The 27,109-nt window shown below is 39.3% G+C and overlaps 3 protein-coding genes across 4 annotated transcripts; 2 read left to right on the forward strand and 1 right to left on the reverse strand.

Annotated features, from left to right (window-relative positions):
* The first annotated feature begins 39 nt into the window (after positions 1–39).
* Positions 40–6,639, forward strand: psme3 (proteasome activator subunit 3). The gene is made up of 10 exons (XM_031744544.2): positions 40–214; positions 714–746; positions 1,344–1,406; positions 2,535–2,639; positions 2,738–2,786; positions 2,858–2,976; positions 3,298–3,434; positions 3,557–3,611; positions 5,247–5,333; positions 5,424–6,639. The coding sequence occupies exons 1-10, from the start codon at positions 173–175 to the stop codon at positions 5,502–5,504; spliced, it is 771 nt and encodes a 256-aa protein (XP_031600404.1). The 5' UTR covers positions 40–172; the 3' UTR covers positions 5,505–6,639.
* Positions 6,640–9,623: 2,984 nt separating this feature from the next.
* On the reverse strand, positions 9,624–13,818 carry g6pc1a.1 (glucose-6-phosphatase catalytic subunit 1a, tandem duplicate 1). Of its 2 annotated transcripts, XM_031744567.2 has the most exons (6): positions 13,644–13,818; positions 12,753–13,005; positions 12,538–12,647; positions 11,508–11,613; positions 11,306–11,421; positions 9,624–10,971 (listed from the first exon to the last, which is right to left on the reverse strand). In XM_031744567.2, exons 1-6 carry the CDS (start codon positions 13,747–13,749, stop codon positions 10,463–10,465), a joined length of 1,200 nt encoding a protein of 399 aa, XP_031600427.2. In that variant the 5' UTR covers positions 13,750–13,818; the 3' UTR covers positions 9,624–10,462. The 2 variants fall into 2 exon arrangements, with proteins under 2 accessions (XP_031600427.2, XP_031600417.1); XM_031744557.2 differs by lacking the exon at positions 13,644–13,818 and having other exon boundaries at positions 10,463–10,971; positions 12,753–13,384.
* A 197-nt stretch (positions 13,819–14,015) lies between these two features.
* On the forward strand, positions 14,016–16,612 carry g6pc1a.2 (glucose-6-phosphatase catalytic subunit 1a, tandem duplicate 2). The gene is made up of 5 exons (XM_031744588.2): positions 14,016–14,319; positions 14,411–14,520; positions 15,055–15,157; positions 15,452–15,567; positions 15,717–16,612. The coding sequence occupies exons 1-5, from the start codon at positions 14,087–14,089 to the stop codon at positions 16,217–16,219; spliced, it is 1,065 nt and encodes a 354-aa protein (XP_031600448.1). The 5' UTR covers positions 14,016–14,086; the 3' UTR covers positions 16,220–16,612.
* The last annotated feature ends 10,497 nt before the right edge of the window (positions 16,613–27,109 follow it).

Genomic DNA, 27,109 nt, shown 5'->3' on the forward strand with positions numbered 1-27,109 from the left:
GAAAAAGACGGTGACGTTGCGCGCAAGCGCAGTTGCAACACCACCTCCGTCGCATGTTTATTGTCGTCATCTTTAAGCTCACGAAGTGTGGCAGACAAGTGATAAGCCACACGTTTACAGGTGAATTTAATGCTGTTGGGACAATCGTTCTGCTCATATTCGACTACATAAGATGTCTTCACTCCTCAAGGTGGATAGTGAAATTAAAACCAAGGTGAGGTTTGGCCTTTTGTGAATTCCAGTTGAGTTTATACTGCGTGTTGTTGTTGCCATGTTCTTTGCTAGCATGTTAGCCACATTTAGTAGCATGATGTGAGAGCTCGGATAAGGCCAGGCTAACAGCAGCTACCGGCTAACCGGTTTCTTGTTTCCCGCCCACTGCAGTACACCTGTCAAACCTTCCCCCAGGTGTGGTGTCAGGGTGGCGCTAAACGTAACGGGGATATAGATAAAGTTTGATTTACAGCCCCCTGTGCTGGGAAAATGGTTGCTGCTACTACGACCACATGCACTGACGAAGGCCTGAGCTACCAAGTTGGCTAACTCAGCCAGCCTCCGTTCACACCGGCGTTGAGTTACCAATGCTAGAGGTTGTCTCTCACACTGAGGAACCGGTCATGTGTTTAAAACTGGACCAAAATAAAGTTTACTGTCTTAAAATGTCTTTTGTTAACTTGGTATTCAAACTCTCGTACATCTGTTTGTGTTTACAGGTCGCTGCTTTCAAGGAACGTATCACCGCAGAAGTAAGTCTGTCTTAAGTTGTAAATTAAAATATATACATGCAGGAGTTTATCCTGGCTCATAGCTAGCCTTTAGGGGCCTGTAATTAAGGCGTAAAGTCTGCTTCTTTATTTAATGGAAGCCTCCGTCCAGCTATGAGTAAATTAAATCTAACTTACTAAAGGGCGAAAAACCAGTGTGGTACTGGTATAACACCTTTTGTTCTATTTGAGCACTCAAAGCACTTTCTATTAAGCCTCATTCACCCAATCGCGCTCTTTCTCACACACATACATACACATACATTCAAACAGCATTTTTATCTGTACTTTAGCACTGTTTATCTGACATTCACACACACTCACCCACACACACACCCCAATTGATGGATTGGGGACAACTGGGGTTAGTATCTTGGCAAAGGATACATTCACACATGGACTGAAGGAACGGGGAATCAGTCTACCAACCTTCTGATTTGTAGCTAGTGTGGAAACTCACAGATATAGATGTTTCTATATATGTATAGCTAAATGTGTATATTTGGTGAGCACAGTTTCATACACACCTATTATGACTGTGATGTCCAAGACTCCACTAACAATGCACATTTCTTCCAGGCAGAGGATCTAGTCGCCAATTTTTTCCCAAAGAAGTTACTGGAACTTGACCATTTCCTCAAGGTCAGTTAATTGTACATTCAGCTAAATCAAGTTGGCATAATTTTAGATCTTTGTGGATAGTTGAAACTCATTCCTTCCCATGTATTATTTGGCTTTAAAGTTCATTATCTGTTAGTCAGTCTTTATCAGTTGTCCAGAATTAAAATAGTAACAGCCAGGTGCTGTTAAACAAATTCACTTGACGAACTGGTCATCAGCAAGCATAGACATCTCTATAAAAGCAAAAAATTTGAAGTCCATCATTTTTCAGTGAGGGAGGTTGTTCACAAGAGGAAAACATTGAAATGGGTGTTAGTAATCACAGGTGTGGATGCTCCAGTTAACTCACCCCCAAGGTCAAACTGTACAATGTTCAGAGGTAATTTTTGTAAGAGTTATATCTCTGACTTTACAGGCCTCAGTTAGAATGTTAAAGTGCATGACAGCACAATTAAAGACTGGACTAGTGTGGCTTGTTTGTAAGATTTGCTGGGAGAAGGCTCTTCAGCCACAGGACCTGGCCACCTTCCAGTCACAGAGTCGATCATGAACTCCTCTCTGTCCTAAAGTAGATTCAAATGTGAGGCCATCTGTTTAACAGCTAAAGTTGGGTCACAAAAGACAATGATCTTCAACAGATTGAGAGAGTAAGGTGTTTTGCTGTTTTCCAGAAAAGTCCAGACTCCAGCTGGGTTTAAATACTGTGACAGGGATTTATGAGACTGTGTATTAGTAAACACCTGCAAACCTTAATAAAGTGAAGCAGCATATAAAGAGTGGGCCAAAATTCCTCCTGTGAGAGACTGATATCATACAGAAAACTATTCAGGTTGTTGCTGCTAAAGGTGGTTCTGCAAGCTATTGAATGATGGTGTGTTCTTAGTTTTTCCTCACACTGCTTCTGTCCTTTGGTTTGGTTATTGTTGACTACGTAATGACATAGTAGTGTCCAAGACTTCATATGTCACTACATAAGTCATATGTTTTTCATCTGTGTTTGTATTCAGCCATTTTTCAAACCTGCTAGATTATCTTTTTTGATGTCCTGACATGTGAAATAGATTAGATTTGGCAGCAGATGTGCTTTCTTCTTATCATGTCTGTATATTTTGGCATTTGACAACTAATCTTGTCTTTGTTTTTTTTCAGGATCCAAGCATAAACATCACTGAACTGAAGGAAATTCACTCAGACATAAATCTGCCAGTGCCAGATCCCATCTTGTTCTCAAATCTCCACGACGGGCTAGAAGCGGTGAGGATCCACTTTAGAGTTAGATTTCATATTGTTACAGTAACTGTTGGTAAGGCAAGGATGAGAAATTGTTTGTAACTGTTGTATCTCTCTCACAGCAAAATGCCAAAAAGAGGAAGCTGGAGGATGGAAGTGGGGTTGACATAGGTAAGTACAGTTTCGCTGGCTGAATATTTAGTCTGTATTTTATGTATTTTTAACTTTTACTCCTTTATCAGTGACTGGCACCAAGGTCTTCGCCATGCCTGATGGGATGATGAAGAGCAATGCGAACCTTGTTGATCTTATTGAAAAGGTCAAGCCCGAGATCAGGACACTCATAGAAAAATGTAACACAGTAAGTAAGAGCTCTAAAGTCTCTTATCTTATCTAAGTAATGTTATTTTGGCCATTTGGCATCCTCAGCAAGGAGCCATGAACTTGCAATAAAGCTAGAAATGTGTGACAAATGAAGACTTACTAATGAAACAGGAGAAGCAAGGCACAGATTTAAGAGTCTGGACCAAAAGCAAGCAAAGGGTATTGAATTTGTTCTTTATAAGAGGACTATCACATGCTTGCCATCAGCTAAAATACTGTTGGCGTAAGTGTTTACTTGTCAGATGTCACCTCAGATGTTGCATCCTCTTTTCTTAGCTACATTTGTCTCTTTCTGCAGGTTAAAATGTGGGTTCAGCTGCTCATCCCCAGGATAGAGGATGGGAACAACTTTGGGGTGTCAATCCAGGAGGAGACAGTAGCTGAACTCAGAACAGTTGAAGGGGAGGCTGCATCTTACCTCGACCAGATATCAAGGTTTGCAGAACCTTGCAGAAATCCAAATCTCATATGAACATCCCAGCTTTGGGATTTGTCTTTAAAATGTGAAGTCGCTTTTATGTTAAGAGACCATTTTTGTCTTTTTTCTGTCCCTCCAGATACTACATCACAAGGGCAAAGCTGGTTTCTAAAATAGCAAAATATCCACATGTGGTAAGTTAATAGCTTAAGTACTAGAAAGTAAAAAGCTATATATAGATAGATAGATAGATAGATAGATAGATAGAGATATATATATATATATATATAGATAGAGAGAGAGATAGATAGATAGAGAGATAGAGAGATATATCTCGATATATATCTATATATCGAGATATATCTCGATATATAGATATATATCTCGATATATCTCGATATATAGATATATATCGAGATATATCTCGATATATATCTATATATCGAGATATATCTCGATATATATCTATATATCGAGATATATCTCGATATATATATATATATATATATCGAGATATATCTCGATATATATCTATATATATAAAAAGCTATAAACTATACTATAGATGTAAAAGTCTATCAAATGCTAATAAATTAACTATTTGCATTTTTGCAAAACAATTTTTTTTAATTAAGAGTTTTTCCTTTATACATATAAACAAAAGGAGAAGAGAAGGATTACAGATGATTTGTACATTTGGGGTATTTAACCTATACACTTAAGGCTGTAAAATAACTATTTGCATTTTATAAGAAATATTGAGAGGAAAAAGACAAAGCCTTTAAAAATATGTGGTCTTTGGTTTTAGGCTGTAAATGGTGACATCTAGTGGTTTACAACATGTATAGCAGCCAGTTGCAGCTAGCACCAAAGGTACAACACCTTGCTCATTTACAATTTGTTACTTTTGCCAGAAAGGTTCAGTTTATATCCTGTGTGGAGAGAATTTAAAGTTTTGGCAAACTGCTCTAACTTTATGTGTCCTTAAAAGAAAATAAAAAAAATAAAACAAAAAAGGTCAGTATTTCTCTGCAGGAAAATTAAGGGAACACATGACAGTATGAAACAAAAGAGTTTAAACTTCAGGGAATTCAGTCTGTCCAGTTAGGAATCTGAAATCATTGTAAAACCATCATGTGCTTGGGTGTAAATGAAAGTGACAGCAGGTGCACTGGAGAGACAAAAACAAGATGACCTTCAACTCTTTTACGTCTGTCACATGTGCTCAGTGTGAACCTGCGCCCATCTGAAGACAATAGGGTGCCAGTTAGGGACCTGCCAGTTCTGGTGTTCTCAGGCGATTTCCCTTCAAGCTGCACGGTCTTGGTCGGTGAGCACAGGTCCCACTGAGGAACATCAGGCCCTCATGCCACCCTCATGGAGTCAGTTTCTGACAGTTAGATCATTAACATCCAAACCAGTGGCCCACTCAAGGTCTTTTTGTAAAGGCTGTGGCAGTGTTCTTCCTTACAGAAAGGAGCAGATGTAGGTGCTGCTGAGTTTAAAGCAGTGTGTGTTTGTATATCTGGAAGGATTTAAAGTTCTTACGTGTTTGCCTGTTTATGTTAAAACTCTATGAAACAATTTTTGTATCGGTCACCCTTGAAAAAGATTTTAATCTCAAGGTGCATCGTGGTTAAATAAAGGTTAATTTAAAAATTGTCTTGTTACAGAATTGAAAGTTCTTATTATCAATTATCCTTTAGTGAAATGACAAACTCTGATATCAGCCTATCTGCACCCATTTCCACTGACTTTGGCAGTTCTGTTTTATATTTAAAAGAAGATGTACAATTAAAAATAAACATGGAATCAACTTTTTTAAACAGGAGGACTATCGGCGCACAGTAACCGAGATTGACGAGAAGGAATACATCAGTCTGAAAATCATAGTTTCGGAGCTCAGAAATCAATACGTATGTTGTGGCCTTTATTATTTATCACCATCCATTTATACTTGCCTGCATTCAGAAAGCAGAATAACTGATATGTTTGCGTGTTTCAAGGTAACGTTACATGACATGATCCTGAAGAACATCGAGAAGATCAAGAGACCTCGAAGCAGTAATGCTGACGCTTTGTACTGATGTTCATCCAGCTGTCTCAGCATCCACCCGCCCACCCCACGCCGTCTCCCCCCTCGTCTCTTCGTCATGCCTGTTGAGCTACAGTAGCCGGGCCCTGGTCCGCAGGACTACAGCTAGACATTCACCTTCTCCAATACAATCAAGACAGCCCAATACAAAGACCTAGCTTCTATAGATGGACACATGTTTTGTTTTTTTTGTTTGTTTTAATTGTAAAATATTGTTTTTAAACCGTTTGAAGAGTATTCACTCAGAAAATGGGGAGACGGGTCATAAGCCCTTTTCAGACATGCGCAGATATCATTGCTATTAAACTGATGACAGTCTGCCATCCTCGCATCAATTTTATGTTAATGTTCCTCATGTTTGTTCGTAATTTGCAGAGAAGTTCTTGTATGCATGTGGCAGCTAGTATTATCAGTATAAGCGGTGAAGTGTCACCACACTTGCAGCTCTTTCTCAGTGCAGGGCCTCTCCGTGTATGTGCAAGGAGCTGTACCCCATCATTCCCATTTGGGCTCGGAAAGCATAAGACTCTTTCCTGGGCTAGTAATCCCAGAAGAAATATTTAATTGGAACTGATGAGATAAAACACTATTAAAATCTTATTGCCGTTCAGGACCTGTGCATGCCTGTCTGCTACTGCATGAATTCAGGATTTTGCAGAGTGAATAAAAATGTTAAGCAGTCTGGCTCGGTAAAGTTAAATGTCTGTTTATTTGAAGAGCGCATGTCTGAAAGGGGCTTCTGATATCAAAAAGAGCTTTGTATTTTTTAATTTTAATTAAACATTTTGTCCTCAGATCCTCGTGAACGGCCTCATTTGTAGCTCTTAAATATTCAGAGCAAAGTGTTTTGTCATTATTGCCCATTATTTGTTACTGTTTTAATTATTTTGTCTTATATTGGACTCCTGCTTCGTCATCAGTACAGTGGTTCATAGGAAATGCAAAACATGCTGTTAATTCGTTCTGCGAATGTTACACATTGCGACATGTAGATATCACAAAATATGAAAACGATGCAAGTTTTAAGTCGTGGGGTTAAATGATTTCAGTGAAAATTCATGAGTCAACAGCTTCTTTTATGTTGGAGCATTCATTGTATTGAATAAAAGACTGTTTTTGATAAGACATTTGGAGGCATGTTGTAGGGTTGTTTTTTTTTTTATTTTTGTTTTGAAGTTGTAGCGAAACATCAAATACTGGTGTGACATGGATACAATGTTTCCTCTTGACCTGCAGATGTCACTGTGGCTTGCAAGTGCTTGCGAGTTTAAGCCAAGGTGTAAAGGTCCCAACTTTTATGTGTTTAAATATCAAATCCTTTGTTCCATGCGCATTTATTTCACACAGAAGTCAGCATCCCAAATATATATATAAAAGCAAATCCACAGTTTAAAAATTAAAGATCAAATGATGCTTAATGAGTGCCAGATAGGAAAGTTTTGAGGTAACTTTACTCACATGTTAAGCAATTCAAAACTTGATATTCCTAAAATTTAACTAATCATCAGATTATGATATTATAGATTAATTGGCTACTTTATTAGGTGCACTTTTTCAACTTCTCGTTAAGAGAAATATCTAAGCCAACTGTATTGCAGCAATTCGACACCTTTAAGTATGCAGACATGGTCAAGATAGCCAGTTGAAGTTCAACCTGATTATCAGAACGGGGAAAAAATATCATTTAAGCAACTTTGAATGTGAATGTTGATGCTACACAGGCTGGTCTTAGTATTTCAGAAAGTGCTGACTGCAGGGAGGTTCCCACACAACCACCTCGTTTTTACAGATATTGACTGAAATATAGAAAATATCCAGTGAGCAGCACTTCTATAGCAGAAAATGCCAAAGGTCTGAAGAGAATTGAAAAGAAACTGAAATAACTCCTTGTTATAAGCAGGTAGAAGAACATATTGAACCTTGAAGCTGCAGCAACAGCAGGAGATCACATTGGTCAACACTCCTGTCAGCCAAGATTAGGAAAGTGAGGCTACAGTTCACAGACTGGAAAAACATTGCTGCATTTCTGCTGCAACATTCACATAGTAAGGTCAGAATTTGGTGTAAACATCATAAAAGCATGGATCCAGCCTGCCTTATGGCAACTGTTCAGGTTGACGGTGGTGATGTAATCAATACCTGAGCATTGTTTCTGACATGTCCATCTTTTTACAATCACAGTGACCCATCCTCTGATGGTTGCCTCTAGCAGAATAACGCGTGACACAAAGCATATGTTTATTTATTATGGCATTTTTTAGCCTTTATTGATAGAGAGACACTGAAGTTAGACGGAAAGCAGGCAGAGAGAGAGAGAGGAAGAGATGTAGTTACAGTTTTGTGTTTGTCATTAGTTTTTTAATCTTTGGTATTGTTGTCGTATTGCTTTTGCTTCTGTTTTGATTAATTAGTTCAGTTTTTATTAATTTGGTGTTAGTTTTAGGTTTAAATCATAATATGGGAATTGTATATGTCAGAGGTAAGTCTCACATACTTGCACTCTTTGCAGTTAGACTTATACTCAAAGTTCAATGCTTTTCTTAAGTTTGAAAAGCTGACAAGGAGCATGAAGGACTGAGTCTTCACTGATCAGACTAGACTGTATATATGTGTGAAGCATGTTTTTTAAGCGCCTTTTATGCCGGCTCTTCTTTTTATTTACTTATTTGGTCCAAAGCTGCATCTTTATGTAAATATAACAAAGGTTATGTGAGGATGAGAAGATATATTCAGTGATCTGCAAAGTGCAAAATTAGAGCAGGTCATGCACAGCAGGCTAACAGTTAAATTCTTAGCACTCCTAGTTTGCATGTCAGTGTTTCCTTAGTGAAAATGCTGAGCCCAAAATTTCCCCAGATGTGTGGTATGCCATGCATAAAATTCAAAAATGTGTATAGAAGTTCATTTCTCTTCCATTTTCACTACAGTGTGTCTTTAACACCCTCGTCAATCTCAAACAGCCAGTAGTTTTACAGCTCAGCCTCCTAACTACATAATACAGTATATTTTTTATTACTAAAATGAAGCAAAAACGTTTGTTTTCCCAAAAGTTGCAAGAAGCAGTGATAAGATCTGATCTGTACATCAGAATCGAGGAAAACAACCAAAGCGAGCTGACTATTGTAACTGTAAACTAATGTAAACAGTTACTCAACGTCCCTGACGTAGTTGTGAGGTCTATTCCCTCTGTCCCCCTGCCTCCTGGTCACACAAACGCAATGCAGTGTACCTGTACAAAGAACTCCCATGTAGCTTCTTGAGATAAGAACCGGAAATAACTAGAACAGCGTAAGAAGAAAATGAGATAAAATGATCAAAAAGGGGCACTTGGTGTTTGCTGGTGGGACGTGTCGTGATAATCACTGGGCCCTGTTAAGATTAAGTATGATTTATTTTTTAAAACAGTGCAGTGCTGATCAAACCTTTTAGGCAAGATAATGTGGGTCTGTTCTCAAAAACAATGCCATATAATGACAGTCTCTATCTGCTTTTTTAAGCTATGTTGCAGTTTGGTTGTTCCAAGCTCTTCTAAGAACGCTTCTTTGGTGGATTAAGTCTCTTTATGTAATCCCAGACTGACTCCATGATGTTTAAATCTGTGAGATCTAAGTTATCTGATGCAGGACTTCATGTCCAGCGAAATTACCACACCTTCAGTTTCCTACTTTTTCTCATTACCACAGCAACTTTAGGTGACCTATGATTGCATTCAGTTGTACTTTACGTTGCAGTTTCACAGTGTAATTAGCAGTTTTATAGAGGTGTGTCTATGATAATATGATAGTGACCTTTGTTTGCAATCCTGCTGATCTCAGTACCATACATCCAAAGATGCTTCGATAGTTCGTCACCTGAACAAGGTTCTATTTTTAAAGCCTTATGAGGCCCACGTGTTGTCGGCAACGCTTTCTGCCCCTTGACCCTCCGTGTACCTTTGAAAGCGCATGGCTGTGGTGCGAGGCAGTGTCACTATGTGGGACTGCCGAGTGAGTGGAGCATGCTCTGGTTAATATTTAATGGTTGTTCTGGCCAGAGAATTAATCAGTATCAGTCTGAGACATTCTGAGAAAACTGCCAGGGCTGCACCGCACTTCTCAAATAAGCACGAAAACATGATTACAAGAAACAGTTTTTATTTGTTTAAAAAATACTTTTTTGCTGAGGTGGTGGCTGTGTGTATGTGTAAAAATCTTTATTTCATATATACTGTGGATATTAAAGAAGCTTACAATATTACAGACACTGAAAAGACAGTTATTCTAAACATGAAAACATGACTAAATGTAATTTGATGGACAAAAATAAACCATTATTCAATTTCAAGGAGGTTAATTGTAATAATTGTAGCAGAAGTCCCAATAAGACCATTTAGAAAACAATTTGTGGAAAACATTTGTAGAAAAATGTTTATATTTTATTTAAACACAGCTAAATTAGAAGGCTGCTAGCACTTTGTGGAGCCAGGAAAGATTTAGCTTAGCTTAGCATATCCAACAAAACAACAACAACAAAACTTTAAGATGACTTTTTGTATTTTACTTCTACCCTTTACTGCTCATACCGTGAAGGGTACGCTTCTCTTTTCTTCAAATTGAACAAATGTGGTCTATCAGTGAGCTTTACAGCAATTATCTAAAAGCGTTAGGTGGGTGTCTAAGTCCTTTTTCTGTCCCTAAGTACTTTAGATTCTGGGAATGGTAACATCCAATTAAATGTTATTGTTCCAATCAGTAAAGTAGCCTTTTCCCTCTGCTCCTAAAAGCTAACAAGGCCAGCACAATGTCTTCAGACAACTCTACAGCAAGTTTCCTAGATATGGAGTTAATCTAGACCCAGATTAAAAGAGAAAAAACAGTGAACAGTGCAAATGAGACTTAATTCATGTCCATTAAAAATGAGAAGTAAGAATCCCTGTAAATATAGAACATTAATTCTCCAGTTGCCTTAACGCTACAAGTTTTTGCCTTCTGTCTTTACAGGGTAAATCTTGCTGAGAGCCCAAGGCACCAAAGTAGTTGGGATCAAAAGTGCAATGGCACTTTTTCCAAAGGAAAGGGCATAGAAAGTCATATGGTTTTCAGGGGAAAATGTCCATCCGTCTAACAGGTGAAGCAGGGATACAGAGATGACAATACATCCAATCCTGAAAGAGACATTCATGCTCTTCATCTTGGTTGTCTTGTAAAACGGTGAGTGCAGGCCGAGGCCCAGGCCAAACAGGCTGCCCATGTTCCGCAGGAGGCTGGCAAAGGGGGCAGAGTCTAGGTGAACCCACTCTGGCCTGATGCACCACTTCTGGGCTTTCTCCATGGTCCACAGCAGGTCCACATCCAGAGCTTTAAGCAGCACATAAAAGCCAACAGCAAAGGAGGTGAGGAAGAGGGTAATTAAGAAGTACTTCTTCAGGCTCGCGCTGTAGATCCATTTCTCCTTGGAAACAACTTCAGCTACCAGTGTGCCTAAGACAAAAACAGACAAGGTGGTTTATTAAACAGGGACAGTGCGTAACATGTACACTCAATAAAACAATATTTGAAGTTAAAATGGTCTATGATATATATCATGTTTTTGTAATTTTGCCATTGCATTTACACCTGAGTCATATTTTAATTCTTCTACAATATTTCGTTGTTTGATCTTTAGCATTTGCTCCTAAAAATATACTATTAGTAGTTGTAGGCTACATATTCACTCAGTAAACTTAATTTCCAATGCTCGCAAAATGTTTTTATGAAAATTCTGCATATCAAAATCTTTGTAGAAGTCGACACTTTATGGACTAAATGGACCGACCTGTAATGATTCCTGCAATAACCTGGTGTGGGAAGTGGGCAGCCATGTAGACCCTGGACATGCATACCACCAGCTCGACCAGGCCCATTAGCATCCACAGGCCTATATACAAAAATCTGACAGGGACAACAGTGATTGTAGGTGCACAGAACCTAAAGACTCCAGAGATCCAGAAAAGGTGATTGTATTAACGCAGACTCACCTGTATAGCAACGGGGGACACTGTTTTTCTCTTGCAATAGAGAGCAGCGCTGTTACCATCACATACCAGACACCAGCTGCACCCATGGCATGACCTGAAGGACTTCCTGCAAAGGAAGAAATAGGGCTTAGTATTTTCTAATTTAGAGTGAAAACCAGTTCGTCATCTGCCCTGCCAACCAATCCTCATCAGACTTTACAGTTGTGTTGCAGGTGACCGGAATAAGGGCAATACCAAGTCTGAGGTTGCTTGAATGTTTCATATTTTGCAAAACATTGTTCTGTTATCTTTATCTCTCTCTCTCTCTCTCTCTTTTTTTTTTTTTTTTTACAGTTTCCAGATGTTTGGAGTTGTTAAATACATAATGGGGGGGCGATCGTGGCTCAAGAGTTGGGAGTTCGCCTTGTAATCAGAAGGTTGCCGGTTCGAGCCCCGGCTGGGACAGTCTCGGTCGTTGTGTCCTTGGGCAAGACACCTCACCCGTTGCCTACTGGTGGTGGTCAGAGGGCCCGGTGGCGCCAGTGTCCGGCAGCCTCACCTCTGTCAGTGCGCCCCAGGGTGGCTGTGGCTACAACGTAGCTTGCCATCACCAGTGTGTGAATGTGTGCGTGAATGGGTGAATGACTGGATATGTAAAGCGCTTTGGGGTCCTTAGGGACTAGAAAAGCGCTATATAAATACAGGCCATTTACCATAATGCATGTTTAAAATTACCCCCCCCCCATGAAAAGCACATACACCTTGTTACCTTCCCTTCTACTATTACATATAAGGACAGAGATCTCTCAAAGAAACTGGAGCAAGATAAAAGGCACTACAAGTTTATTACCTATTTATCTCCATTAAAGTCATACCCATTCACAGGAAGCTGTGTACAGTTGCCAATTGTTACAACTATAATCTGGCAATGATATACTGGAGTATTTATCAGACTAATTGTGCACTGTGCCAGATATATCTTATCATTTTATTATGACAGACTAGTTCTATTCAGTTTTCACGCGGTCCGCATGCCTGTCATGAGCTCTACCTGGTCCAGTTTCACATGTGATGGGGAACTGCTGGAGTGAAGGGGCCGGTCCTGCTCCATAAAATTTGGTCTCGTGAACCCACCAATAAGGTCTTTCCCCAAATAGAACCCTGCCACAGTGAAACAAAAAAACAGGAAACGAATCATGCAACCATTCCTTTTTTTAATGTTTAAGTTTTAAGTTTAATTCAAGTTGGACCCTTTCACCCAGTTACCATTTTAGGACCAAGTTGAGCCAGTCTCCGATGACCGCCACCCAGATGAGCCTGAGTGCCGTGTCCCTCCGCAGGTGGAACCAGATCGGGAACAACCAGAAAAACGTGGTGTGCAGATCGGCCACTGTGGATGCCAGGTCGAACAAACCTTCATATTTGCCATATCTGGTCTGCAGATAGACAGCCAGCTCAACGCCCCAGCTGTGTAGAAGATCCATGATATCACAACCCAGACCTCTTTCTGAGGACGATGCTGTGAAAATATTTTCTCTTTATTGGTTTTTTTGTTGGTTAGGTTGCAGCAAAGCTCTTTGAGGCCGTCCTGTCTGTTCTTCTACTGAATGATTCTCACTGGACTTTACTCAAGGCTAGCAAGTTTGTTTAACTTTGTGACGGTGCAGACAGGTCACTTAACCTTTACACCTCAGGGGGCCCCCTCTGCTAAAAGCTATCGTAACAGAAAGCAGCAGCTGCCCATGGACAGATTGCAGACTTCTAGCAAAGACCCGTTATCTCTACTTGTGCCTGAACCCCAATGTGAGAAACAACAAAATGGTTTTGAACTTTTCGTAAACATGTCTCAGGAAACAACAAAATATGAGCTCATCCGTGCAGATGTCCCCACCAGACCTTTATTTCATAAGAGTGCAGTACCTTATGTTCCACCTGCTATCTATTTTTTTTTCTTTTTCTGTTTTGTCACCAACTATCTCATCAGCTTTGTTTCATCCCAAACTCACTCATTTAATCATTGATCTCCTTATGTAATATAGAAATGGCTTACTCCATCATTCTGAACGGAGGCATGTTTTCACTAAAAAAATCAATGACATAACTGATAAATTATTAGTGAGAATGTGCACCTGTAAGAAGGTAAAATATGAAAAACACCTGTATCCTTGATTAATCCCAGAGTCAAAGCCACGTGGACAAAAATGAAGAAGACAAAAATGACATTTAAAAATAGTCTGTGGGTCAGCAGAAAAAAAAATCTCATTGCAAAGTGTTTAATTTGGGTCACACTTGAGGAGGACAGCCACTGATCGATTGGCTTCCTCTCTCCTGTGACTCTCTCTGTACACTGATTCTAAGATACTGATTGACGTTTTGTTTTCCTGTTATCTTCCCAACTTGTTTGTGTGACATGCCTCCCAAACTCTAGTGGCTCCCGGTGTTTTATTACACATGCGTAAGGTCCAAAGATCAGCGTGTGCATGCGTTTGGGTAGTGGGTCCCTTCACTATAAAAACAGCCAGCTGTCTCGCTGATAACAGCACTCTCTGTTCTTCCACTCACACATCACTAGACTGAGATTTCTTCCTCTTAACGCTAAGATGCTTAATGCCGTGATGGATGCCGTGCAGGGTTTCGGGGTGAGCAGCACCCACTACCTGCAGACCAACTACAAAGATGCCCAGGGCTTGTTTCTCTGGGTCTCCTGGGCGGCTGATCTGAGGAACACCTTCTTCATCTTCTTCCCCCTTTGGTTTCACCTGCGGGCTTCAGTGGGCATCAAGCTGATCTGGGTGGCTGTGATCGGAGACTGGCTTAATTTAGTGTTTAAATGGTGAGCGTATTTTTTTAACTGATATATAATCGTGTGAAATAAGCTTTTTTTTAGCCCATAACTCAATGCATGTTTCTGCTGTCCTCTTCAGGATTCTGTTTGGAGAGAGGCCGTACTGGTGGGTCCACGAGACAGCCTACTATGCAAACGCCGTTCCCCCTCACATCGAGCAGTACCCGATGACCTGTGAGACTGGACCAGGTGAGAGACACCACTATTCATGCATGGCTACATTAACTTGCGTGAGGGTAAAAATAAACAGACTCCCATTAGCCCACAGCTCCTCTCACTCTGCATGTGTTCCTGCCTGAAGTTTACTTTGAAGTAAATTGGCCGAAACAAATAAATTATCATACTAAAGGTCTAGATTTTGAGACTCATCCTCAAGATAAAGACCTAATGCTGTCAGGTGATATTGTGCTTAATTCGTACATATCACAGAAAGAACGTTTCTTTTGTATCCCCTGGTTTCTGTCTGCGTTTTTGTGTGGAGTTTGCATGTTTCCCCTGTGCCACAGTCCATAAACATGCATGTTATGTTATTTGCAGTTAGGTATTTGGACAGCAGCCAAACATATGAGCTTATTGAGTTGTTTAAAATAAAGATAAAATAAAATAGTGGCTATCTTTTTCATTCATTTAGGTTAAAACAACAGAATATAATGAATGAGCAGTGCAGGTTGCGCTGGCCCACATGTTAATAACTGCCTTCCTCCCTCTGTCTGTGTTACCTAGGCAGCCCCTCTGGCCATGCTATGGGAGCTGCAGGAGTCTACTACACCCTGGTGACCTCGATCCTCGCCATCATGACCAGCAACAAATCCACAAACAGTCACTGGTGAGTCTATAACTTTATTTTTCCTCTCTTGGCCCTGCCGATTTTGGTGTTGTTTACCATTTTTCTCCATTCAGAGCTTATCGCTCTGGACACGCTATCTCTTTGGTGCTGGGGTTGATCATTGACTTCTGAGAAGTATTGACTGAAAACAGGGTGTTAAACACGGGTTGTTTTGACGTGCAGGCAGCTGAAGTTCTCATGATAAGAGAAGGATAACTGTGAGATTTTCTTTCATGTAATCTCGAGCTGCTGGAAATCAATGAATCTAAGCTGTGTGAATTTGTACTTCAACAGGTATCTGAAGGCTCTTCTGTGGACGCTGTTTTGTGGGGTCCAGGTGTGTGTCTGCCTTTCTAGGGTCTTTATTGCTGCCCACTTCCCCCACCAGGTCATCGCTGGTCTTATCACAGGTGAGTATCTTTACAGTTTCAGTGAATGGCTGGTTATTCCTCAGTCGTTCAGTAAAATATATAGTCAGAAATATATTAAGCCTGCAGCGGTATAATAAGTAACACAAAATGTTCACCTCTGCTTTCTAATGTGGGTCATTGTTTTCTAGGTATGATTGTGGCTGAGGCCTTTAACAGAACTCAGTGGATCTACAGCGCCAGCATGAAGAAGTATTTCTACACGACGCTGTTCCTCACCTCCTTCGCTGTTGGCTTCTATGTGCTGCTCAAAGCTCTGGGTGTGGACCTGCTGTGGACCATGGAGAAAGCCCAGAAGTGGTGCATCAGGCCAGAGTGGGTCCACCTGGACACTACGCCCTTTGCCAGCCTCCTGCGCAACATGGGCACACTGTTTGGCCTGGGTCTGGGCCTGCACTCCCCCCTCTACACTGAAACCAAAAAGAGCAGCAGCCCGTTGGTCAAAGCAGGATGCATCATCAGCTCTCTGCTCCTGCTGCACCTGTTTGACTCCTTCAAGCCTCCCACGCATACCGCCGCCCTCTTCTACCTGCTGTCCTTCTGCAAGAGCGCCACTGTGCCACTGGTCACTGTCAGTATTATCCCATACTGCGTGAACCGATCTCTGAACCAGCACAACAAAAAGGCAGTGTGAGCACCAACCTCATATCACAAAGACTAATGAAAAGGAAATCTCTTCCTATTAAAACACATTCCTTTGGTGCTTGTTTTATCCACACGGCCACGTGTTCCTCAGGAAAAGCTTTGAGAACAACAGGAAAATGCATTTTGTGTTATTTGGACACTGAACCTTGAACATTGTGTGACACTAAGTGAAAGCTCTATCCAGGATGCCCAGTGACACTCATAAAGAACTATTTTGAATTTGCGACAACACGATAATGACGCTCGTCCTGGACGGTCATTCACGACTTCAGTATAGTATTTTAACTGTATTACTAATGTATTTTTTCAATGTCATAGAAAGTATTTTTGGGACTGTTGAAATATTTTTAAATAAAAATTTTGAAAAATGTTAAAAAAAAAATGACTTGGTTCATTTTTAAAAATGTTGAATTACCTGAATGTACCCTTAATATTTATCCACTAATAGCCATTTTCTTCCACATAGACTAAGACTTAGGTTTAATCCATTTTTCTTACCAGTGTTGGAATATCTGTTATATCAGTTGTTTTATTTAATATGTGCACCAAAATTTAAAAAAAGTCACTGATTCCAAATTTGACTCAGATACTCAGCTTTAAAAAAAATCACACAATAAGAATAATATTCAGAATAATCTCAATTAACAGAAAATAAACAGAAAACAAACCCTTTTAACTCATTAGTTACAATTTATTATCATTGCGCAGTCATGCACTGTACAACAGTACAATGAAATTGGAGTACTGTCCGACATTGCTGCTAAAAGAAAAGAAAGCAGTAACCAACAATAAACAACACATATGAAGAATAAAATATACTATATGTGCAGAAATGAAAGGTACAGTAGATGCAGAGATAAAAAGAAATATGCAAATATTAAAAGGGGCTAATTAGTTTTATCCAGGGGTGTCAAACATAAGGCCCGAAGGCCAGAATTGGCCTAGTGAAGACTCAAATCCAGCCAAGTGAACAGTTTTTCGATAGTGTTAAGCAATGTATACATTTTAAACTTTAAACAGTATTTTCATATTTTCAAGTGTTACAGCTTTCCTATTGATAAAGACTTCCTGCCCTCATTGCCATTCATCCTGCACCAAAATAATAAACAGTTAAAAGACAGGAAAGTTCCTGTTATTCCATTATTAGTAAATCCACAGTAAATTAAGAAAAACTTTATATTTTATAATTACAGGGCAGTGCAATGAACTACCATACGTGTTTCTGTCATTTTACACATTTATCATGTAGTTTTACTGAACAAAATGAGCTGTATGTGGCCCGTGATGTAAAATGAGTTTGACATCCCTGGTTTAATCTGTTTACCAAAACAGTAAAAAGGAAAGAAGAGAGTAAAGTTTAGACAATAAAACAACAAAATGATAAAAGCTGAAATGACATAAAAGTAAATTTAATGAATTACCAATTACAAAATACAACTTTAAAATGCTTACTTACTTTTTTATTAGAAAAAAACAACAGAAAATTGTTATATTTACATACACACTCACACGCACATATAAACATTTTTAAATGGGTTACATTTTATTCATTCTTATTTTTACATTAACTACAATTCTAATACTCCAATATATAATGTTGTTTAAAATGCAATATTTTTCTCTGAATTATAGTATCTACTCTAAGTAAATTCTTAAAGTAGATGGAAATGAAAGTACTAAGTAAAGTATAAGTACTTCTGAACATTACTTAAATGTACTTGTTCTATCCTGCCTCCATTTGGATGTGCAAATCAAACAATAGTCTGATAAATTAGCCTATAGTGGAGAAAAATACATGCACTGGTATACAACTGGACAATTTTTTAATATGTTATTTCTTCGACTTATATTAGATCCATAGGAATTTAATGCAGTTAAGAAGAAGCTGAATACCTGACATGAGACTTCATCACCTTTGTTGTACTTTGTATGTTTTGTTTCCCTCTTTTGCCAGAGACACAAATAAAAGCTCACTGTTTAAAGACATTTCCAGCTTTGCTCTATTATTGGATTGCTATGGGATCAGATAAGCAGTAAATCTTGGACACTGAAAAACAGACCTGATGTTGAATACATCAAGAATATACTCGCTCGTCCTCACGTCCCCTCCAGAGACCCCGTGTCCCATTTGGCTGTTGTATAACCTCATATGATAAAGATAACATTTTGGGATGATATCAATAATTAACTCAGATCCGTTATCTCGACTTGCAGTGATGACAGCGATTTCCCACGTCATACCCGTGTCTGTGGGCCCGTCAGGCACACGGGGCCGAAAGTGCACACTGAACATTCAATATTTGCCATTCTGTGTTTTGCATAATACACACGTGACATGCCTGATGAACAGTTAAGTGGGACACAAGAGGAAAAACACCAAGTCAAGTGAGATTTGCTGCAGCTGCATAAAATGCGTGAAGTTTGTTAGAAAATTAAATTTAAAAGAATTTGGCCGTTATCACAAAGCGGTAGAGTTTTGCTAAGCATCCGTGCAGACATAAAGAGACAAAGACTGTGGCTGGCTGGTCATTGGCAAATTTGTGCCTTAAAAAATCAGGGATGAGTAGAACAAGATCTCAGAATCGATGCAATCACTGAGTCTATCACATTCGTCATTTGGCGCGCGTGTGCACCTCAATAACGCACATGGATGCGCTAATACCCACTAACTCCATCTCTCTCAGACACGGGAGGTCTGTCTCGAACGCTCAAAGGAAACCGCGGTCAAGTGAGCCCTCACTTACGAAGTCACAGTCAAGCTAGCCGCCCCGCCAGCCGCACCTAAAATGTGGTTGCACTACTCTTACGTATATTACGGTACGGATGAAGACCTGCTTAGAAACGCAGTCTTTTGTGTCCTAACACTATTTTACTTCAATATCCACTCCCAGTTTTGGTTCATCTCCACTTTTCCCCTTGTGATCCACAGCCAAGATTACTGTACGAATCAGCGAAAATTAACAATAACATTTACCCAATATACAGAACTGTATTTTTAATATCTTCGTCTTTGACCTCAGATTACATATAAACTGTAAGAGGTGACACAGATATCTCACTGGATTCTGACTCTGGGTGACCCCCACTCTTCACCCTGTGATCCACAGACAAATTTACTGTACGGTTTTTGAGAAAAGTGATAGTAAACTTTGCGCAATTTACTCTACTGTACTCTATATATTCCCATTTTTGACCTCAGATTACAGGAAAACTGTAAGAGGTGCCGCAGATATTTCACTGGATTCTGACTCTGGGTGACCCCCACTCTTCACCCTGTGGTCCACAGACAAATTTACTGTACGGTTTTCCTGAAAATTGATAGTAAACTTTGCACATTTTACTCTACTGTACTCTATATATTCCCATCTTTGACCTCAGATTACAGGAAAACTGTAAGAGGTGACGCAGATATTTCACCGGATTCTGACTCTAGGCCATCTCCACTCTTCATCCTGTCATCCACAGACAAATTTACTGTACGGTTTTTGAGAAAAGTGATAGTAAACTTTGCTCAATTTACTCTACTGTACTCTATACATTCTCAACTTTGACCTCAGATTACAGGAAAACTGTAAGAGGTGACGCAGATATTTCACTGGATTCTGACTCTAGGCCATCTCCACTCTTCACCCTGTGATCCACAGACAAATTTACTGTACGGTTTTTGAGAAAAGTGATAGCAAACTTTGCACTATTTACTGTACTGTACTCTATATATTCCCATCTTTGACCTCAGATTACAGGAAAACTGTACGAGGTGCCATGATATTTCACGGATTCTGACTCTGGGTGACCCCACTCTTCACCCTGTGATCCACAGACAAATTTACTGTACGGTTTTTGAGATTGCTGTGTTAACAGAGTATGACAGAGGCTAAGAAAATATCGGCCTACAATAATATGAAATTTAAGCAACAAATTAAAAATTTCCACATTTGCTGTCATTGCCATGTGTTCAGTAGAGCATTAAGTAGTCATAAAAAAAAAACCATATCTTTGAAATATCATCAGTAAAAGAAATACTCTCACTATGTAAGACATGTTAGCAAATTCAGTTAATAAATACTGTATCAAATCTATACAGATGTTTAAAGGCATAATGCAAAGCATGTTTGTTTCTTATGGCTCACAAATGTGTTTTCCTTTAACATAATTTACATTTCATTTGTACAGTTTCACAGACGAAACAATAAAATAAGTTTCCTGAACTGTTCTTCATGGCCAAGATTTTGAATCCTTTTGAGGGTGATGCATTATCCATGAAGGTGGGCAATTTGTTCATTGACCTCTGACCCTCGCTGACTCTGATGCCTCCTAATTCTGCTTCCAGCCTTGATGATTAATTTGTTCTTCCTTTTGGCATCCCTGTCACTGATGCTGTCACCAGTTGTCCACCAGTCTAATCTGCAATTCCGTGAACCCAGAATTACCTGTATCTTTGTAATGTTTCCAAAATATACACTATATGTTGATGGGCATTGTCCCACTTTTTTCCTTTACAAGTAATAATCTCTATGGTTTTAATGACAATTCATATACAGATTGTGGAGGACTTTTTATTCAACACTAAAAATAGTTCCTCATCAGCAGACTGTAGTACAATTTCAGCCTACCGTTAAAAAACCCATCCAATGCAGCGTTATCAGAGAAATTATGCAAATGATATGTTTGCATGTACTAGTAATCTATTTATCATTTACCATGATTCCTGCTCTGATGATTACTTTCTTCTCCTTCTGTAATTTTAATAGATAAAGGATGTTGAACATTAAGCTCCAAACAGGATGAATGAGGAAGACCACAGAGGAGAATCATGGATGTAGTGAAAGAATACATGCAGATGGTTTTTTCATGGTCGAGGAGCAACTTCTGATACTATCTTAACACTAGGTTTACTAAACCTGCGCAAATTTGCGTAACTTCCCTAAACCCAACACCCCCTAGAATTACTGGGTTTTTTATTTTCCGGTGCAAGTCCTGAGGTGTTAAGCACCCCTGCTGAGATTTTCACAGGTCGTCAGCTCGTTTCTCCTCCAGCTTTTGTTGTGCAAACCACCCATTATCCTCGAGGCCTGGCACATTTGCATTTGCTCACTCAGAGTTGCTCAGACCCAAGGCGCCAAACCTCTGTGTTACAACTTTCCGAAATGCCTGCCGTGCTGACCTGCAAATATAAAAGACACACATTCACAGCTTCCTTTACTCTTAGCCCAGATCTTCCATTGTTCCATTGTCACTGTGGATATGAGGGAGTGGCATTGCTTGACTACAGCACAGTGCTGTGCATAAAAGCAGACTGATCCAGGCGGGAGAATCATTTCTTGTTTGCATTTCTGAGAACACTTCAGGAAATGGACGAAGCAGATTCTGATGGAGGAGAGGTTTCATTTGTCCAGCAGGCCACTGATGCCTCCTCAGAAGAAGCTGAAAAGGAGACGGAACAAGAACCCAACATGCCTCCACGGAAGAGGCCCGTGGTACTGGGAAGCCCAGCCAGAGCCACACAGCAAAAGACGGCACTGTGTGGGTTGAGGAGGACATTGGAATGCCCACTGCAGTAGCAAATCGTTCGTGCTTCACTGCGCAAGCTGGGTCCACAGAGTCTGCTGAGGTTTGTCACTGCCATAGTAGATATGATATTTATATAAACCCATTTAGAGTTAGGTTGATAAACTAAATTTACCATTTTCTATTTGTTTATCTTCCGACAGCGTAAGATTACAAGTGTGCTCCAAAGCTTCCTTTGCCTGTTAGACGTGGAATGCTGCAGACCATCAGAGAGTGCACGGTACATCAAGCCCGCAGAACAGAGCCGGACCGGAGTAATTCTAGTGTTAAACAATGCCTTTTATTAGAACATAAGCATTTAAATGGAGTAATTGTATTTGAATTAGTTAAATATGAGTGGGCAACTCAGACCATGACAAGACTGCATTTGCTCTAAGAAATTAATAAAAATTTTAGACATATTGTTGTCATTATTTTTAATCTTCAATTTTATGTTTTTCTTTAAGATAGTATCAGAAGTTGCTCCTCGACCATGAAACAAACCATCTGCATGTATTCTTTCACTACATCCATGATTCTCCTCTGTGGTCTTCCTCATTCATCCTGTTTGGAGCTTAATGTTCAACATCCTTTATCTATTAAAATTACAGAAGGAGAAGAAAGTAATCATCAGAGCAGGAATCATGGTAAATGATAACTAGATTACTAGTACATGCAAACATATCATTTGCATAATTTCTCTGATAACGCTGCATTGGATGGGTTTTTAACGGTAGGCTGAAATTGTACTACAGTCTGCTGATGAGGAACTATTTTTAGTGTTGAATAAAAAGTCCTCCACAATCTGTATATGAATTGTCATTAAAACCATAGAGATTATTACTTGTAAAGGAAAAAAAAAGTGGGACAATGCCCATCAACATATAGTGTATATTTTGGAAACATTACAAAGATACAGGTAATTCTGGGTTCACCGAATTGCAGATTAGACTGGTGGACAACTGGTGACAGCATCAGTGACAGGGATGCCAAAAGGAAGAACAAATTAATCATCAAGGCTGGAAGCAGAATTAGGAGGCATCAGAGTCAGCGAGGGTCAGAGGTCAATGAACAAATTGCCCACCTTCATGGATAATGCATCACCCTCAAAAGGATTCAAAATCTTGGCCATGAAGAACAGTTCAGGAAACTTATTTTATTGTTTCGTCTGTGAAACTGTACAAATGAAATGTAAATTATGTTAAAGGAAAACACATTTGTGAGCCATAAGAAACAAACATGCTTTGCATTATGCCTTTAAACATCTGTATAGATTTGATACAGTATTTATTAACTGAATTTGCTAACATGTCTTACATAGTGAGAGTATTTCTTTACTGATGATATTTCAAAGATATGGTTTTTTTTTTATGACTACTTAATGCTCTACTGAACACATGGCAATGACAGCAAATGTGGAAATTTTTAATTTGTTGCTTAAATTTCATATTATTGTAGGTCAGATATTTTCTTAGCCTCTGTCATACTCTGTTAACACAGCAATCTCAAAAACCGTACAGTAAATTTGTCTGTGGATCACAGGGTGAAGAGTGGGGTCACCCAGAGTCAGAATCCGGTGAAATATCTCTATGCACCTCGTACAGTTTTCCTGTAATCTGAGGTCAAAGTTGAGAATGTATAGAGTACAGTACAGTAAATAGTGCAAAGTTTGCTATCACTTTTCTCAAAAACCGTACAGTAAATTTGTCTGTGGATCACAGGGTGAAGAGTGGGGGTTGCCTAGAGTCAGAATCCTGTGAAATATCTGCGGCACCTCGTACAGTTTTCCTGTAATCTGAGGTCAAAGTTGAGAATGTATAGAGTACAGTAGAGTAAAATGTGCAAAGTTTACTATCAATTTTCAGGAAAACCGTACAGTAAATTTGTCTGTGGACCACAGGGTGAAGAGTGGGGGTCACCCAGAGTCAGAATCCAGTGAAATATCTGTGTCACCTCTTACAGTTTTCCTGTAATCTGAGGTCAAAGATGAGAATATATAGAGTACAGTAGAGTAAATTGAGCAAAGTTTACTATCAATTTTCTCAAAAACCGTACAGTAAATTTGTCTGTGGATCACAGGGTGAAGAGTGGGGGTCACCCAGAGTCAGAATCCAGTGAAATATCTGCGTCACCTCTTACAGTTTTCCTGTAATCTGAGGTCAAAGATGGGAATATATAGAGTACAGTACAGTAAATAGTGCAAAGTTTGCTATCACTTTTCTCAAAAACCGTACAGTAAATTTGGGTGTGGATCACAGAGTGAAGAGTGGAGATGGCCTAGAGTCAGAATCCAGTGAAATATCTGCGTCACCTCTTACAGTTTTCCTGTAATCTGAGGTCAAAGATTGGAATATATAGAGTACAGTAGAGTAAATTGAGCAAAGTTTACTATCAATTTTCTCAAAAACCGTACAGTAAATTTGTCTGTGGATCACAGGGTGAAGAGTGGGGGTTGCCTAGAGTCAGAATCCGGTGAAATATCTGCGGCACCTCGTACAGTTTTCCTGTAATCTGAGGTCAAAGTTGAGAATGTGTAGAGTACAGTAGAGTAAATTGAGCAAAGTTTACTATCAATTTTCTCAAAAACCGTACAGTAAATTTGTCTGTGGATCACAGGGTGAAGAGTGGGGGTCACCCAGAGTCAGAATCCAGTGAGATATCTGTGTCACCTCGTACAGTTTATATGTAATCTGAGGTCAAAGATGAAGATATTAAAAGTACAGTACTGTATATTGGGCAAATGTTATTGTTAATTTTCTCTGATTCGTACAGTAATCTTGGCTGTGGATCACAAGGGGAAAAGTGGAGATGAACCAAAACGGAGTGGATTGTGAAGTTAAATAGTGTCAGGACACAAAAGATTGCGTTTCTAAGCCAGTCGGCATCCATACCGTAATACGCGTAAGAGTAGTGCAACCACAATTTAGGTGCGGCTGGCGGGGCGGCTAGCTTGACTCTGACTTCGCAAGTGAGGGCTCACTTGACCGCAGTCAAAGACAAGGTGTGTGTGACAGAGAGATGCAGGTAAATATTAAAGTCCCAGCTAAAACACGCAAATTTTTGATACTTTTGCTTGATGTTTGAATATGTAATGCGGATACTCTTAGAGGAGTTGATATATAGTGTCGATGACACTATATATGGTGACATGAAACAAAACGGAAAAACATCGTGAAGAATGTTCAGTTGGTCCTCTTGGTGCATCTGCTGTACCGTTATATGCAGGCTGTCTCACTTCCCTATACTCTCATCGGTCACTTTATTAGGTACACTCGTTCAACTGCGCATCCTCTGCCAGCATCTCAGTACATGGCATGGGAAGCAAGGGTGTTAGAGGGTATTGCAGCACCCTCTGTCGCACAAGTCAGACATCGCAGCACCTCCTGCCAATTAAAAAAACACCCCAACACTTTAACGTGATTCCTGTTGTTCTAATTTGTGATAAACAATAAGGTTTATATTCTTTAAGTAATGATCAAGCATTATAATCTCCAGTGGCCAGAAATTTTATAAGTTATCAGCTTCTACCCATCATTAGTTAATATAATTGCATCACAGTATTTTTAATAACTACTATATTGTAAAATTATTAAGTTTAAGGAGCCGCTTCATAATCCTAAAAACTCAAAAAAAAAAAAAGTTTTCCCCCTTTACCTCATGCATGTGACCATTCTCCAACTTCAATTAAAAACATGGTTAAAAACCGTCCTCCCCCCGAGCAATGTCCTCACAGATATATTGAACACGCAGTTTAATATTATCATTAATTAATTTCACTCTAATTCATTTCACTCTATTAATTTTCACTCTACTACTTTTGCTGCAAAAGAGTGCTTGACTATGTTTAGTGCTATGCAATATTGGCTTTGGGGCCTGGTAAAATATTATGCATATTTGGATGATTCTTGTCAGTCTTGACTGCTGTGTGGGTCCCGTTAGTTGCAAAACAGGCATGCATTTTTGTGGTTTTATAATGAATATCCTACCTGTTTGCATGCCTGATGTGTTAGCCCTGGGACAGGGCAGAGGTTCACTTATTGCCATGTCTGTGTTAAATTTTTGGCTGTTTATTCTTGTCTGCTGTGTAGTGAAGCATGGCAGTTGAAAGACTGACATGTTAGAATGTGACAGAACGAATAGAACTAAAACCTGACAAATCTGCAGCAACTTGTGTGAGGCTCTCATGTTATTATGGTCAAAAACCTCTGAGAAAGGTTTCCAGCACCTTGTTGAATGTGTGCCAAGAAATATGCCAAATAAAGCTCTGAATTAAATCTAGTCATAGTAAAATGTACAACGATTTCCCTGTACTTATAGATACAATGAAGTATAGCAGTAATACTGAATTACCTGCTCAGTGCAGTGACCACATATTAAAAGGTGGCAGTGTTGTGCCATTGACCAAAAGTATTTCTTCAATTTGAAAACGAAGAAAATATCAGAAGCAACATGGCTCCTTTTTTAGTTTGTTCAGACTTTTAAGTTGTTAATTTGTTGCAACTGTGATCAAGTGTTTACGCAGCTCTAGAAGTTATAAAAACATTCATAAATGGAAATAAATGCCTCTGTGCTCCGTCATGAGTGAAATGGAGGCTGGTCGCAGAGAGACTGACAGAAGTTGTGGAGGACACAATGGAGAAAATGCTGCACACTCCAGGTTTGGAAACACAAGACACATTTGAAAAGAAATGGCTGTCATCAGGGTAACCTGCCTTCAGCTAGTTTGTTTTTATATCATTCATACTGAGCAAAAAGTGGAGACATTTTTATTATTGAAGCTTCTGTAAGTAAGGGTGACCTTCACTACTGAGGCTTCAGTGAACAGCAGGTGCCTTAACTGAAAGGCCAGATGCATCTCTCAGGTTCTGCATCAAGTCCTTTGATGGATTTTTGTCCTATTTCTTAAGGACAGGACTTTCAGATACTGTTTACCTGCTGGAGATAGTATTTTTAGGCCTTCCACTTCTTCTTTTGTCCTCATTTTTGTGATTGTGTGTTTTTTGTTTTTTTTTAACTTAAACTCAATCCTTCAAGATTGAGTTGGGTATGAATATGTAATGGACTTCATGTCATGCATTTCAATATTTAGTTTATTCTTTTCCACGGTTTCTTTAATTTCAATTAGACTTTTACCTGGGTAAATTAAGGATAATGAATGAAAAATAACCCTGTGTAGCTTTTAGTGTCTAAATTGTAAGTAGTAGTAAGTAGTTTTTGGTGAAAATAAATAATGCAGCTAAGGTTAACACATTTGGAGAGTTTTTAACTGCACCGTGTGACATTATTTACACCACCTCCATCCCATCCAGCTTTTAAATGGGGACCTTTTTGC

This window comes from Oreochromis aureus, linkage group 8, assembly GCF_013358895.1.
Source record: "Oreochromis aureus strain Israel breed Guangdong linkage group 8, ZZ_aureus, whole genome shotgun sequence".
In the NCBI taxonomy this organism is placed as follows: domain Eukaryota; kingdom Metazoa; phylum Chordata; class Actinopteri; order Cichliformes; family Cichlidae; genus Oreochromis; species Oreochromis aureus.

Coding starts and splice junctions, on each gene's coding strand:
- g6pc1a.2 (XM_031744588.2), top strand. CDS start 14,087: ATGCTTAATGCCGTGATGGATGCCGTGCAGGGTTTCGGGGTGAGCAGC. Junction 14,320..14,410: donor CTTAATTTAGTGTTTAAATG/GTGAGCGTATTT, acceptor TGTCCTCTTCAG/GATTCTGTTTGGAGAGAGGC. Junction 15,568..15,716: donor CATCGCTGGTCTTATCACAG/GTGAGTATCTTT, acceptor ATTGTTTTCTAG/GTATGATTGTGGCTGAGGCC.
- g6pc1a.1 (XM_031744567.2), bottom strand. CDS start 13,749: ATGAGATTTTTTTTTCTGCTGACCCACAGACTATTTTTAAATGTCATT. Junction 13,006..13,643: donor GGGATTAATCAAGGATACAG/GTGTTTTTCATA, acceptor ATATTTTCACAG/CATCGTCCTCAGAAAGAGGT. Junction 10,972..11,305: donor TATTGCAGGAATCATTACAG/GTCGGTCCATTT, acceptor TTTTTGTCTTAG/GCACACTGGTAGCTGAAGTT.
- psme3 (XM_031744544.2), top strand. CDS start 173: ATGTCTTCACTCCTCAAGGTGGATAGTGAAATTAAAACCAAG. Junction 747..1,343: donor AGGAACGTATCACCGCAGAA/GTAAGTCTGTCT, acceptor CATTTCTTCCAG/GCAGAGGATCTAGTCGCCAA. Junction 2,977..3,297: donor TCATAGAAAAATGTAACACA/GTAAGTAAGAGC, acceptor CTCTTTCTGCAG/GTTAAAATGTGGGTTCAGCT.